The 13,997-nt window shown below is 34.0% G+C and overlaps 1 protein-coding gene across 10 annotated transcripts in view; it reads left to right on the plus strand.

The window, feature by feature from the left end:
- The window catches only part of TAF2 (TATA-box binding protein associated factor 2), an 81,700-nt gene that overhangs the window by 19,944 nt on the left and 47,759 nt on the right, over positions 1-13,997 (plus strand). For 9 of the 10 annotated variants that reach the window (XM_036830116.1, XM_036830117.1, XM_036830118.1 and 6 more), the window contains 9 exons: positions 139-370; positions 2,654-2,838; positions 4,166-4,279; positions 5,896-5,995; positions 7,632-7,717; positions 10,432-10,567; positions 11,562-11,716; positions 12,368-12,482; positions 12,832-12,941. In XM_036830116.1, the coding sequence (XP_036686011.1) occupies positions 139-370; positions 2,654-2,838; positions 4,166-4,279; positions 5,896-5,995; positions 7,632-7,717; positions 10,432-10,567; positions 11,562-11,716; positions 12,368-12,482; positions 12,832-12,941 (1,233 nt within the window). The remainder of the gene's footprint in view (positions 1-138; positions 371-2,653; positions 2,839-4,165; positions 4,280-5,895; positions 5,996-7,631; positions 7,718-10,431; positions 10,568-11,561; positions 11,717-12,367; positions 12,483-12,831; positions 12,942-13,997) is intronic. The other variant, XM_036830126.1, reaches the window with a different exon arrangement.

The following is a 13,997-nucleotide window of genomic DNA, read 5'->3' on the forward strand; positions in this document are numbered from 1 at the left end:
AGTAAAAAACATCAGTGGGCAAATAGCTAAAATTTCTTCTTGTGCATATTCTGTAAATGTTAAAATAACTTATATGTGGCAGAAACAATGTAGGTTACACTTTCAACATGTTTTCTGCACTGTTGATCTTTTTTCTAGATTTTGGTTCCCATGTGTTGATTCATACTCTGAATTATGTACATGGAAATTAGAATTTACAGTGGATGCTGCAATGGTGGCTGTTTCCAGTGGAGATTTGGTGGAGACAGTGTATACCCATGATATGAGGAAGAAAACCTTCCATTACATGCTTACCATTCCAACAGCTGCATCGAATATCTCCTTGGCCATTGGACCTTTTGAAATACTTGTAGATCCATATATGCATGAGGTAAATCATAGCTTCTTGCTTCTTCCCCTCCCACTCTTTCATGCCTAATCAGAAGAATATTATAAGTACTAAGTTTTTCTTAATTCTTCTTTCAACTGTTAGAACTATCACTAGAGAGAAAAGGTTTCTTTACCTGAAATATATAATGACATGAACTCCTTTTAAAATGCTGGCATATTAAAATTCTGTATTTTTTTCACCAGAGGGCTTAGTGTTCCAAAAGAGCTTCAAGTATACCTTAGAGTATAGGTTGGTTAGAATATAGGTTGATTTCTGTAACTGATTGTGTTACAGAATTAACATGAGTTTATGAATGTTATAGTTCCATCTCCAGAACCTGAAATACTACAATTTCAAAATTAAAGAGCAAGATTTATTCTCTCTTCAGCATATATAGAGGGAAGAGAAAAGGCTGAGGCAGGCAGGGTTAGAATTCTGGTCAATGAACTAATGAAAGTTTCCTCCCAATTTCCTCCCATCCCACATCTGGCCACAAATCATGGATCAGTTGATAAGCCCCATAGTGTTTTAGGCCTCCTCAAGCATCAACTTTCTGGTGGTTATAAAGTGATTCATTGGTTATTGACACTCATAGCCTCTGTATAGGTTTAAAGTAACATTTGAATGAATCTCTATTTACTCTTAGTCCTTTATGTTTTTGATTACAGTTAGTTTAGTTTTAATTATAAGGCTTATATTGTGACTGTGTATATCTCAACTTCTTTCAGTTGTATGAGCAAAAATTGAGGGCAACCAGGAAAGTCAGTGAGCTCCTCAGTCTGCTCTTGTATTTGCTTTCCTGAAATTCACAAGATTTATAAAATCACTCATGGAAAATACTCAAGATATTTTATGAATGATTTGCTTTTGGTGTCTTGACAATGACTCCTAAAAGTATATTCACTGATAAGATTGGCTGTGAATTTTATCATGTTTGGTAAATGATCAACTTGAAAATCAAGATTTGATTAGTACCTGCTTTGTATTTTGGAAGAATTTTTGTTTTCCCACTCTGAGCCATTGGATGGGAGAAAGGTAAATGACAGTCAAGAAATATTTTTCCTGAATACTTAAAGCCCGTGACTTAATCTTTCTCTGTCTCAAATAAATAGTTTCTATTGCAGTATCAGTAGATTTGCTATCATGTAGTTTTGTCTAAAAGTGAGTCTTCTTTATTTGATGAATAGTATTTTATATTTTGTTTGTGTACCAAGAGGAGTGCTTATCATGATGCAGTTTGGGCCCTGACCACTAATGTTAAATAAATGCTCACCGTTCACTTATGGTAGTCTCTAATCTGTTCTTTTATAATGTTGTCAGAAGAATGGTTTTTTATTGTATATTAAAAACTTTCCTTGCCTCCATATCCTGCAGTAATCAAATTTCTTTAGCATGGCTTTCAAGAGCTTCTAGAATTTGACCCTAATATTCCTTTCTAGCTTTTTCCTCATTACTTTTCTATTTATGTTTGTTATATTCAATATAGTTTACTTAGATTTTTTTCTGACTAAACCATATTTTTTCCCGTCTTTAACTGTTTGGGATGTCCTCTTTTCCTCCTCTCCTTATCTATGAAACTTTTGTTCAATTCAAAAAGATTAGCTCAAATGTAGTCTTCATGAAACCTTGCTGAGTCATTCTAGTCAGAGTGATATGTCATAATTGATGTTGTTCATTTGGCATAGAATCATAATAAGAGACAGACAGTATGTGATATTTGAGTGTCTGTGTCCAAAGTGGGATGTAATGTGAGAAAATCAGAATTATTATTTCTGTTGCTGGTATTTCTTATCTCCTCACTACCAGTAAGCTTCCCTGCAGTTTTCATTATTGTTTTTTATATGTACTGAAGATAGTATAATGACTGTTAATTATTTAAGATAGTACTATGATGTACAGTATTCACTAGGTTAGATATTTATGAATCAAAGGCAGGTTTACAATAAGCCTTGGAAATTTAGATTGTTCTTGTTTTGTATGCATATGCAAAAGAAATTTTAATTTGGAACCAAAGTTATTATTTTCATTGGATCTAAGCATTTCAGACTTATAATCCATCATGAATTTAAGTCTTAAGTGCAATGAATGTTTTGTAAACATAGTAAAAATAGTCACTAATTTCATACCAGTATTTTCTCTCAGTGCCATGGATTTATTAAAAAAAAAAAAGGTGGGGGGGAGGGATTTATGTGCAGCTTCATTTATAACTGAGATATTTAGGAAATTTAAGATTTCAGTTAACTCTTTTATTTAATGATCTTCTTCCCTGCTTTTTATTTTTAGGTTACTCATTTTTGTTTACCTCAACTTCTTCCATTGCTTAAACATACCACGTCGTATCTTCATGAAGTTTTTGAATTTTATGAAGAAATTCTTACGTGTCGATACCCATATTCTTGTTTTAAGACTGTATTCATCGATGAGGCTTATGTTGAAGTGGCTGCTTATGCTTCCATGAGCATTTTTAGGTTTGTATCCAAATTCAAAAGGCCTAAATTAGGTTAATGATGTGAAGATAGGTTATTTATTTTGTGATCAATTTTTTTTTAAAATTTATTTATTTAATTTATTTATTTTTGGCTGCGTTGGGTCTTTGTTGCTGTGCGCGGGCTTTCTCTTGTTGTGGTGAGCGGGGGCTACTCTTCGTTGCAGTGCGCAGGCTTCTCATTGCGGTGGCTTCTCTTGTTGCAGAGCATGGGCTCTAGGTGCACGGGCTTCAGTAGTTGTGGCTCGCGGGCTCTAGAGCGTAGGCTCAGTAGTTGTGGCACACGGGCTTAGTTGCTCCGCGACATGTGGGATCTTCCCAGACCAGGGCTCGAACCCGGGTCCCCTGCATTGGCAGGCAGATTCTTAACCACTGCACCACCAGGGAAGCCCCTGTGATCAATTTTAAGATGCAGTTTGAACCTTTTCCCTTCATTTTAGTTATGGTTGGCTTTGTAGAAAATCCAGTGTTTTCAAAATTGAAAAATGTAGAAAAGCATAAAGAAGAACATTTCAAAATAACCCAAAAGATTCATATTATCTTGATCCAGAATTAACTGATACTAATTTTTTACATATGTGTTTTTAGTCTCTTTTTGGCTTATGCATTAAAAACAAAAATGATACAAGTTACTATGTGGGTATCTAGTGAGGTTTTTGTCCTAGCACTATTTAAAAATTTACTGATATCATCAGAAATTTGTATGCAAAAAAAAAAAAAGAGAGAGAAAATTTTATTTCTTTTTTCTTTTACCCTCTTTACCTCCCTCCCTTCTTTCATTCCTTGAAAAGTGCCAAATTTAGAAGTTATATGTCTCAGGGTCAGTCATTTTTTTGGGGGGGTCTATTTTCTCATCTGTAAAATGGACATAATAATAGTGTTCTTGCATTCTTCAGAGTTGTTTAGACAATCTGATGGGTCAATGCATTTGAAAGTAAATAATATAGCACAAAAAATTAATAGTATTATTAGGAAAAGATTTTTGAAATTAGAAGAGACCTTCATAAAAAGATTAGTGTCTGATTAACATATCAGTTTCTGATTGATGCTGCAACCCCCTACCCCCCTAAAAGGGTATTTATATTTTTCATGGAAATCAATGGGAAACATTACAGTCCTTGCTTTAAACAAAAGTTATTAAGATTATGAGTTTCAACTAAAATTGTAAAAGCTCTTGGGGACAGTATTCTGGTTTTTCTCTTTTATGTGTTAATTAAATTCCGTTATTTTAAAAGTGTGATTATTTTATTTTGATTGAATAATTATTTATTTCTTGGTTATAATGAGCTGTCTCTTCTTTTCAATGCCAGCACAAACCTGTTACACAGCGCCATGATCATAGATGAGACGCCTTTGACTAGAAGGTGTTTAGCCCAGTCCTTGGCCCAGCAATTTTTTGGATGTTTCATATCCAGAATGTCTTGGTGAGTAATTTCAAAGTTTACAACTACTGAGAAGAAGAATCAGGAAAGTTTATTTTTATTTTCTTTTCCTGCAATGTAAGTTGAACTTTGTCCTAACTGCAGATAATTAACAGACACTATTATATATATTTAAAGAAAAGTAATCAGTATAAATTTCATCCTGAATTTTTGGCCGTGTCCTCAGTATATCAATAGAGTTAATTTTGTAATTTGCAATAAGAATAAGGTAAGAATTTTGATAACATCAGTTTCTTAAAGAACTAAGTAAATACTGTAGGTACAAGGACTTCAGTGTACAGAGAACTATAGTTAGAATTCTGATGTCAATATTCAGTGCAATTGGTAATACTTAAGGTAAAATAATGGTCCTCTACAATAGTGATGATGCTATAGGGATTTTCCTGTTAGTTCCTAGATTTGTACTAATTTACTTGAAAGATGTGAGAAATAAAACACTTTTTGTTTTCTTTTTTAAACTTGAGGTGAATTTGAAGAAATAGACAAAATTCCCTTAAGACTATAACTTATGATTATAATATATAGTATGTAAGTCTTGGTGTCTTTTTCTTTCTTTCTGGAGGGGAAAGGGTGGAGGGTAAGACCTCTTGATTTGTAATTTTCCTAAGACACATAGTTTCATTAAAGGATAGTATCTGGAACATGATAGACAAAATGTTTTAATGAACGAATGAATGAATGGATAAACATACGAATAAATAAATGAATGAAAGGTGTCATTGCCTTTCCACTTAAGAAACTAAAAAATAAGTATTTAAACTTGAGGTCTTAGGATCTCACTGATAATTATGCATGGGATTGATAATAAAAGAATGTGGACTTTTAAGAATTGAGCAGTATTGGGCTTCCCTGGTGGCACAGTGGTTAAGGATCCGCCTGCCAATGCAGGGGACCCGGGTTCGAGCCCTGGTCCGGGAAGATCCCACATGCTGCGGAGAAGCTAAGCCTGTGTGCAACAACTACTGAGCCTGCGCTCTAGAGCCCGCAAGTCACAACTGCTGAAGCCTGCGTGCCTAGAGCCCGTGCTCCGCAGCAAGAGAAGCCACCACAGTGAGAAGCCTGCGCACCGCAATGAAGAGTAGCCCCCGCTCACCACAACAAGAGAAAGCCTGCGCACAGCAACAAAGACCCAACGCAGCCATCAATCAATCAATCAATCAATCAATCAATCAAAAACAAAAAGAAAAAGAATTGAGCAGTATGGTCCTGGCTGTGTGCACGTCTTTCCTTAGAGGCAGACAGTATGGGCAGACTTGGGTATAAGGGAAGCAGCACTGCCAGAGCAAAGCACAAACATAGGTACCTTGAAACAAGAGTATAAAGTGGTCTTATAATTAAGTTGATGCCAGATGTGAAGAAGGTACAATGAATGGATAGGTAGAATTCAGCCAGAGGAAGTGGGAAAACCAAATGGTTTGTAACTTTCATTTTCTTTAAGAAGGCAGAGAAGTACATGTTAATGCTTGTTTTGTTACCCTCTTTGGCCTTTGGCCAAAAATATCTGAAGAATTTTTATTATTAAAATAATAAAATTTATTATATTTTATTTATATTAAAAATACATAAAATGATGTATTATTATTTGACTTTTTGCTTAGGTCTGATGAATGGGTATTGAAGGGAATCTCAGGCTATATTTATGGTCTCTGGATGAAAAAAACTTTTGGTGTTAATGAATATCGCCATTGGATTAAAGAGGTAAAAGCAACTAGATCCATTATCCACTTAGAAGTCAATAAGACATGTTAGTGTTCTCCAGATTTTCAAGTCATGTGTCCTTTATTTTTTAGTAACTATAAAATACTTATTGTCATTTGAAAGTCCCTGAGTTTTTCCAGCAAAATGAGAATCATTTTATAGAGAAAGAGTAGTGGTCTGTTTTATCTGCTTTCCATTGTCAGTGTTGGCCTCCAAAGACTTTTTTGCTGAGAACAAGAATATTTAAGCTCCTTAAACATAAAGTTAGTTGTTAGATATATTCCAGCTCCTCATAGTAGTCATTTTTAATGTAATTTTGTGCTTTCTGAATTTGTTTAGGCTTAGAACCTAGATTCTGGAGTCAGTTTGCTTTTCATTTTGCTTCATACATTCACAAGCTTTATTTATGATTTTGCTTAATCTTTCCAAGCCTCTTTTGTATAAGGAGAGTAAGTAGTAGTAGTATCTTCTACTACTAGTAGTATCTACTGCTACTACTAGTATGGACAGGGATTGTGAGACGTTATACATGTAATGTGCGTAGTGCCTAGGTCATAATAAGTACTTATTATATGTTGGCTAGTCCTTCAGTGTATTTATATTCTCTGTCATTTTCACATCTTTTCCCATTATTTAAAGATTTGGCCAAAAAGAGAAAGTCAGTTGTATTTTGCCTAGCGCATTCTGTTCATATACATTTTAATCATGTCATGTTTATCTTCTCACCTCTCAGGTGGAAAAATTTCAGCCTTTAATAGCCTCATTAAATAGACCCCCTCTATCCTCCTTCTTTTCTCATTTTATATACCTTCACCATCTAAACCTAAACTTAAGTAAGCCAAAAAGTAATTGCAAAAGATTTCAAATATTGAGAACTATAAAAGATTCGTACATCTAGAACTGAAGAGTCCATTTTTAATTTCAAAAACTTAGTGTTTCAGGCACTGTTACAAACATTTTATAAATAGTAACTATCTTAATCCTCCTAACTACTCTGTTATTATTTATATTTTACAGATAAGGAAACTGAGGCACAGAGAGGTTAAGTTATTTGGCTAAAGTTACACAGCTAGTGAGTAGTAGAGCCAGGATTCAAACCTGGCTTTTAACCACTTCATTATGATTTTTACCACTTCTCTGTACTGCTTGTATGTTACTTAAACTAGTCATGAATTTCCAGCACAGTTGTGTTGTCTTTTTTTCCACTTAAACTTTTATTTTTTCATTTTGATCTGTGTCATATTAAAGAAAACTAGAGAAGTTTTAAAATGATAGATCCTGACATAATTTTATCCTTGTTTGTTTTTACTTGCTTAAATCCTCCACCAGAAGCAAAATACAGAGAAGGAAGAGATAAACTTGGAGAACAGGTCAGAGAGGTTGAGGAGAGCCATTAGGAAAAGTTGCCAGCCTACTGGCCAGCCCTAAAGTCACAAAGTAGAGAAGGCTTTTTGGCTCTATCATTCAGCCAGTTGTGTAGTCTGCTTTGTTTATAACATAAACTACCCTTCAAATACATTTCATTTATTTTCAGAAATTTACATTCTGATTCCAGGAAATTGGAAACCACAGTTGAATTCTAAAATTTGATATGTAAAATAATTTTCACTGACCCCTATTTTTATATCTTTTTAAGGAGCTGGACAAAATAGTGGCGTACGAACTAAAAACTGGTGGAGTTTTATTACATCCCATATTTGGTGGAGGAAAAGAGAAGGATAAGTATGTTTATTGTTCAGAGATACTACAAACCTTGTTTTGTGGGATTAGTCTTTTAGGATCACTTGTATGTGTATCGAGGCCCACACAGGCCAAAGAAGTGGTAATAATGGTCTGTAATAATACTGAGCCCACAGACATTGGTAGTATTCTAATTACTCCTTTCATTACTATTGCATGTGATGACTGTAAATGGATTTAAACATTAAAAAAAGACTAAAAATAATAAAGCTTTTTTCTTTTTCATGTTAATTTCCTAATGCTAATATATCGTACTATTCTCGTAAATGTTTAAAAATAATAGAAAAGGCTAAGTAGATGATTTCAGCATCAACACATCCTACCTCTACCTGTTTATCTGAATGGTCAGCTACCTAGACACTTATTTACTCTTTCCTTTTTTCCCTCTTTCCTTTTATTTCCCTCTTTCTCACTTTCCTTCTTTTCTTTCCCTTTCTATTTTTTAGCAAGTCACTGAGACAACCACTTACAACAACATAATGGTACTAGCAGGGATTCTTATTTGTTCTAGGGTCCGTGAATTCCCTAAGGGAATATGGATTGAATTGGATGGGAAAGTTTTTCTGTATTTTTTACTCACCATTAACTGAAATTTTATATTTCTTTTAATTATGACTGTAGGTAACAGACAGTGCTTTGACTTTGTCAACAGTAGAAATCATGGATGTTTTCTTGTCACATTTTAATTGTTAGCAAGTATCTTGAAATATTCTTTGCACTCATTACCTTAAAGTTACTACAGTAGACCACTGCTAGATCTTGTTATTTAATGCATTAATAAATTAGCACATATGTTGGTAATGTCATAGTTTTAAAAAATATTTTGATAACTGTATTTCATTATAATTGGTTTCCTTTGTAAACCTGTGTATTTTATTGTGCACATTTAAAAGCAGTTTTTTCTGTGGTCCGTAGGATTAACCAGACTACCCAAGTGTCTAAAAGTACAACAAAGGTTAAGAAACTGCAAGTTGTATAATCAGTAGTCTTTTCTTTGGTGGAAGCATGGTCACTGAGACAAGATTAAGTCAGTGGGAAGGCATAGGAATTTGGAGTTAGACAGACTTGGATTTTTGTAGTTACTGATTTTTGTGAGCCTAGAATATTGTATAACCTTTGTGAGTGTGTGTGTTTTAATGTGTAAAACAACAATGATGATCCATCTTAACCATGTTGGTTGCCAGGGTTACTTGAGATAAAGCTTTATACATAGTACGCACTCATTAAAATGGTAGTTCCTTTCACTTTCTTCTCTTGACTGTCTGCTATATGGCAGTTTCCCAGCATATAGTTAGAGCATTCCCATTGTGTGTAAATAATTATTTACACTAAATGCTTTTACCTTTGTTCTGTCCATTTATTTAGTTCCTTTTGTATGTTTGATTTTCAAATTTTATGTATAAAAGCAACACATGAATGCATGCTCTTTGAAGAGATTCAAAACAAGACAGTTCAGAAGCATGTGGAGTAAAAAGTAAAGGATCTTTTTTAGCCCTCTTACCACTTCTCGCTCCCATCACTTCCTCTCCTTGGAGATAACCATGATTATAAATTTGGTATATTGTCTTCCAGACCTCTTGTTTTTTTCTGGTCTTTATTTATGTGTATATGGCAGTTACAAAGTATAATTTAGTCATGCGTGTTACTGTGTACTTCTCTTTTTTAAAAAAATTAACCGTATCTGTATTTTGACAAGCATTCCATGTGACTGTATGTGAATTTCCTTTGTTCTATTTATGTGCTATGTAGTATTCCATTATACCTTGGAATTTATTTAACCTTTTTCATATTGCTGTCCATAAGCCCAGAAGTAACAAGTAGAGTATAAAAGTAATTTTTCAAATATCAAATTAGAAAATTTTATATTTCAGTATGCCATGCTTTTTAAGGAGTGTAATGACTATTCTTACACATTGATTGTGAGAGTGTAATTTGGTACACTGATTTTGAAGGGTAATTTGTTAGTACCAATCAGAATTTTAAAATGGGTAATTTTTAGATTCAGCAATTCAACTTCTGAGTATGTTATCATATAGAAATTATTCTTATAGATATTTGCCATACAGAAATACCTGCACATGTATGAAAAGATAATCACTGTAGCATTATTTGAAATAATATAAAAGTGTAAACACCTTAAATGTTCATATATGTTGTAAATATTTTCTACAGACTGTACCTATCTTTTAATTTACTGATGATCTCTCATGTCAGAATTTTTAATTTTTACATAGTCTGGTCTTTATGTCCTCTGGATTTTATACTTTTCCTTGTGAAGATTTTTCCCACCCCAAAATTATGAAAAGAAATTTTTTTCCTTTATTTTCTTCTAGTATTTTATAATTGTTTTTGTTTAAGATATGTAATCCATCTTGAATGTTTTTTGTGTATGCTTTAACTTGGGGATATTGATTGGAATTGCATTGATTGTATGGATGAATTTGGAAAGCATTGAAATATTTACACTATTGTGTCTTCCTGCCAGGAGGTTGGCATGTGTTTCTGTTCATTCCAATTTTCCTTTATGTCTAGTTAAGTTATTTTTAGATGTTTCCTAGTCTTCGTTGCTCTCATACTAAGGAAATTGCTACGGTATTCCCATGAGGTTTTTGATTTATTGTCTTGATGTAGCTATGAAATTTATTGTTTATTTAATTCAAATTTGTTATATTAAACTAGTCTGTTTATTTTTTTAGTCCAGCATCCCATCTACACTTTTCCATAAAGCATCCACATACACTGTCCTGGGAATACTACACTATGTTTCAGTGTAAAGCTCACCTTGTGATGAGATTGATTGAAAATAGGATCAGTATGGAATTTATGTTACAAGTAAGTATTAAAGAACTTAACAATTGTAAAGAAAGGTCTGTTCTATATGTATATAATCTGAATACTATTCTGTAGAATAGGAGTCAGGGCATCCAATTAGCTGTTTGCCCAGCAAGTAACCTGTTCTTTTTGTTGTGTTTTCTCAGATGTAGAGTGGGTATGAATACTTGACCCACTTAATGCAGGATTTTTATGAAGATAAAACTAAAATGTGAGGTTAAAAGTAAAACCTGTTTATGCTACGATTTTGTGTTTGGCATTATTTAGAATATTAAGGATGAAGTGCCATTTACAAATATTTTCAATAGAAAAAAGGAAATTTATCTAAAAGATGGTTATTTTTGGTATCGCTAAATTCTGCCATATGTTTTAAGCAAGTTTTGGCGGAAATAGTTGATATGTATTAGTTGAGGTAATAGAAGCCAGTTGTATTATAAATGTTCAGCTATTCTTTTTCCATTGATAATATTCTTAGAGGTAAGTGGAAAATAACTTTTTAGTAATCTTTTTTTAAATTTGCCTTAAAGTTAAGTTTCTTGAATCCTTCTGTCCTTTATCTTGCCTTTAAAGAACAGAAATATTAAATGAGATGTGGTCTGTAAAGAGCCGGTTCACTTCTTAGAGTGGGATAAATGCAAATGAGTGTTCTCAACTTCTTAAAGAATGTATAGTTCCTATGTAAAGCTCGTAGCACAATATGTTATAGGTGTTGTATATTATTATAGCTCTTAAAAACACAGTATTCATTGTCTGGTCAGGATGTCATTAAAATTCAATTATATTTAGAGGAAGAATGATTTTATACTCTGGCTGTTTAAATCTTTTCATGCTTCCATTGCTAATAGTCTTTAACTAAAACAATCAATGAAGTAAGATGTGAAATTGTTTTCTGTAATTGTCTATAATAAAGTTATAATGCAAAGTGGGAATAGTACAGAATTGCAAGCAATGTATATTATCTTATACAAACTAAATGATACTTTGATTCTTGCAGGTTTTCAATAAACTGCTAAGTTTGGCTAGTACTGCTTCATCTCAGAAGTTCCAGTCACATATGTGGAGTCAGATGTTGGTTTCCACATCTGGATTTTTGAAATCCATCTCGAATGTCTCTGGCAAAGACATCCAGCCTTTAATAAAGCAGTGGGTGTATCCTTTTCAATAGCAGTTCAGCAAAGGAGGGAAGGTTAAGTGCATAAGGGGAAGGAGGAAGAAAAGGGCTTTGCGGGATGAAAGGAGGTAAATAATAGTAGAAATAACCAGGAACTGTAAATCATTTCCTCTGAGGTGCCTACTAATTATTGAGACACACATACCTACACATCTGTATCTGTAAAATTTGGCATATTTTAAAGTACCTTTTAGTGTGTGAGTATAGCAATAGGCTTGATGGTGAGGGAGGTAAATAATCCACCAGACAGGCCTGTAGGATTACTTGTAAGATGCAGTGGTCTGGTGACTTTTAGATGTGGTTAGAGGTTGGCACAATTTGGTGGTATCTTGGAACTTTTCAATTGTTACATTTTTTTCATTTCAAAGCACTATATTAATAACCCAGTAGAGTAGTTTTGCTTCTTTCAAAAAAACGAATTTCTTAATGTTTCAGAATTTCTTTTTAAATCTGGGGAAACATTTTTCACAAGAATTTTGAATACTTTGCCACCTGGTTTATAGTGGAGTATGCTCTTAAGCTTTGAACGGGGGGAATGCATTTGAAAATTATTACTACCCTGATGAATAATTTATTTTGTTTAGTACGTATTTATTTTAGTATGCAAAAATTCCTTTACAATTCTTCAGAGACCAGAGCGGAGTGGTAAAATTTTATGGAAGTTTTGCCTTTAATAGAAAACGAAATGTCTTGGAATTGGAAATAAAACAAGATTATACATCTCCTGGAACTCAGAAATATGTGGTAAGTGTTTTTTTCCAAAATGGCCTTCTGCACTGCTTTCTCGCCAGTTTAAATAAAGGAAGGGTTTATGGGTGGGGAGCTGGTTGGAAGTTTCATAATGAGATTTTGTTTGCAAAGAATGGAATTGAGAAAACACGAAGAGTCAGGGAAGGGAGAAGAGGGCTGCTGATAGAGACCTTGGAGGAAGCAAGTTCTCCCTGTTCCCGCCTCTGGTGCCAGCTGCCTCTCCGTGTCTCCACGTGGAGGTCTTGTGTAGTGTCATTTTATGTCTTGATACGCTTACCTGTACACATAGGAACATACATTGCTTTTCTAGTACTATCTTTGAACAGTATGTTTCTTTTTAAAGGGACCACTTAAAGTGACAGTACAGGAGTTAGATGGATCCTTCAATCATACGTTGCAAATTGAAGAAAACAGTCTTAAACATGATATACCCTGCCATTCCAAAAGCAGAAGGTAGGCATTGGATCATAACTATAAACTGCAGTCTCACAGATTAAAATGCCAGAATAAAAACCCTAATGTATACCTAATTTTTAAGTAGAGAACATGTTATCTAGTATTGTTTTTCCCCCTTTTACTTCAAGTTAGTATTACCAAACATTCTTTTTTTTTTTTTTTAATTTATTTATTTTTGGCTGTGTTGGGTCTTTGTTGCCGTGCACGGGCTTCTCATTGCAGTGGCTTCTTTTGTTGCGGAGCATGGACTCTAGGTGCGCAGGCTTCATTAGTTGTAGCACACGGGCTCAGTAGTTGTGGCTTGTGGGCTCTAGAGCACAGGCTCAGTAGTTGTGGCTCATGGGCTTAGTTGCTCCGCGGCATGTGGGATCTTCCCGGACCAGGGCTCAAACCTGTGTCCCCCGCATTGGCAGGCGGATTCTCAACCACTGCGCCACCAGGGAAGTCCCCAAACATTCTTTATTTGCTTTCTGTTCTTGACAACATTTGTATCCTTAGAATTAAATAATTAATTTTAAAATTTAGGTTTGAGAATCCTTATTTTGTAGGGACAGGGGGAGGTGGAATGGAAGTTTGAGTTTTTGGAGCCAGGAAAAATTCAAGACAAATCGCTTAGGCTCATTCTTATTAGTCTCATTTGATTAATATCTACAGAAAATATTGGGGAAATGATCATTGACTATAAGGAAAGTAGCTGAATACATATGTCACGAAAAGCCCCTGCATCTTCTTTATTACGTCTCCTTTTCTCTCCCTTTTCTCTGTATCACCATGCCCTGAAAGAACATTCTTGATGTCTTTCAAAGGCACATTACCAGTTTACTTAAAAAATGTCCAATGGTTCATCTTTTATTTAATATATTTTTTCTTTACCACTTTTTTTGTTTTTTAATTCAGCTATTAGCATATGCTCTGAACAGTGAAAGGAATGTGTAGTAATATCAAAATTTCAGGGACAGAAGTCTTATACATATGACTACACTTAGGTTGTCTCAGACAGACAAGAATGTCAGTTGATTTTGAAGGCGTTTAGAGAACTTGATTCTGAAATCT

This window comes from Balaenoptera musculus, chromosome 17 (genome assembly GCF_009873245.2).
Source record: "Balaenoptera musculus isolate JJ_BM4_2016_0621 chromosome 17, mBalMus1.pri.v3, whole genome shotgun sequence".
Taxonomy (NCBI): Eukaryota; Metazoa; Chordata; class Mammalia; order Artiodactyla; family Balaenopteridae; genus Balaenoptera; species Balaenoptera musculus.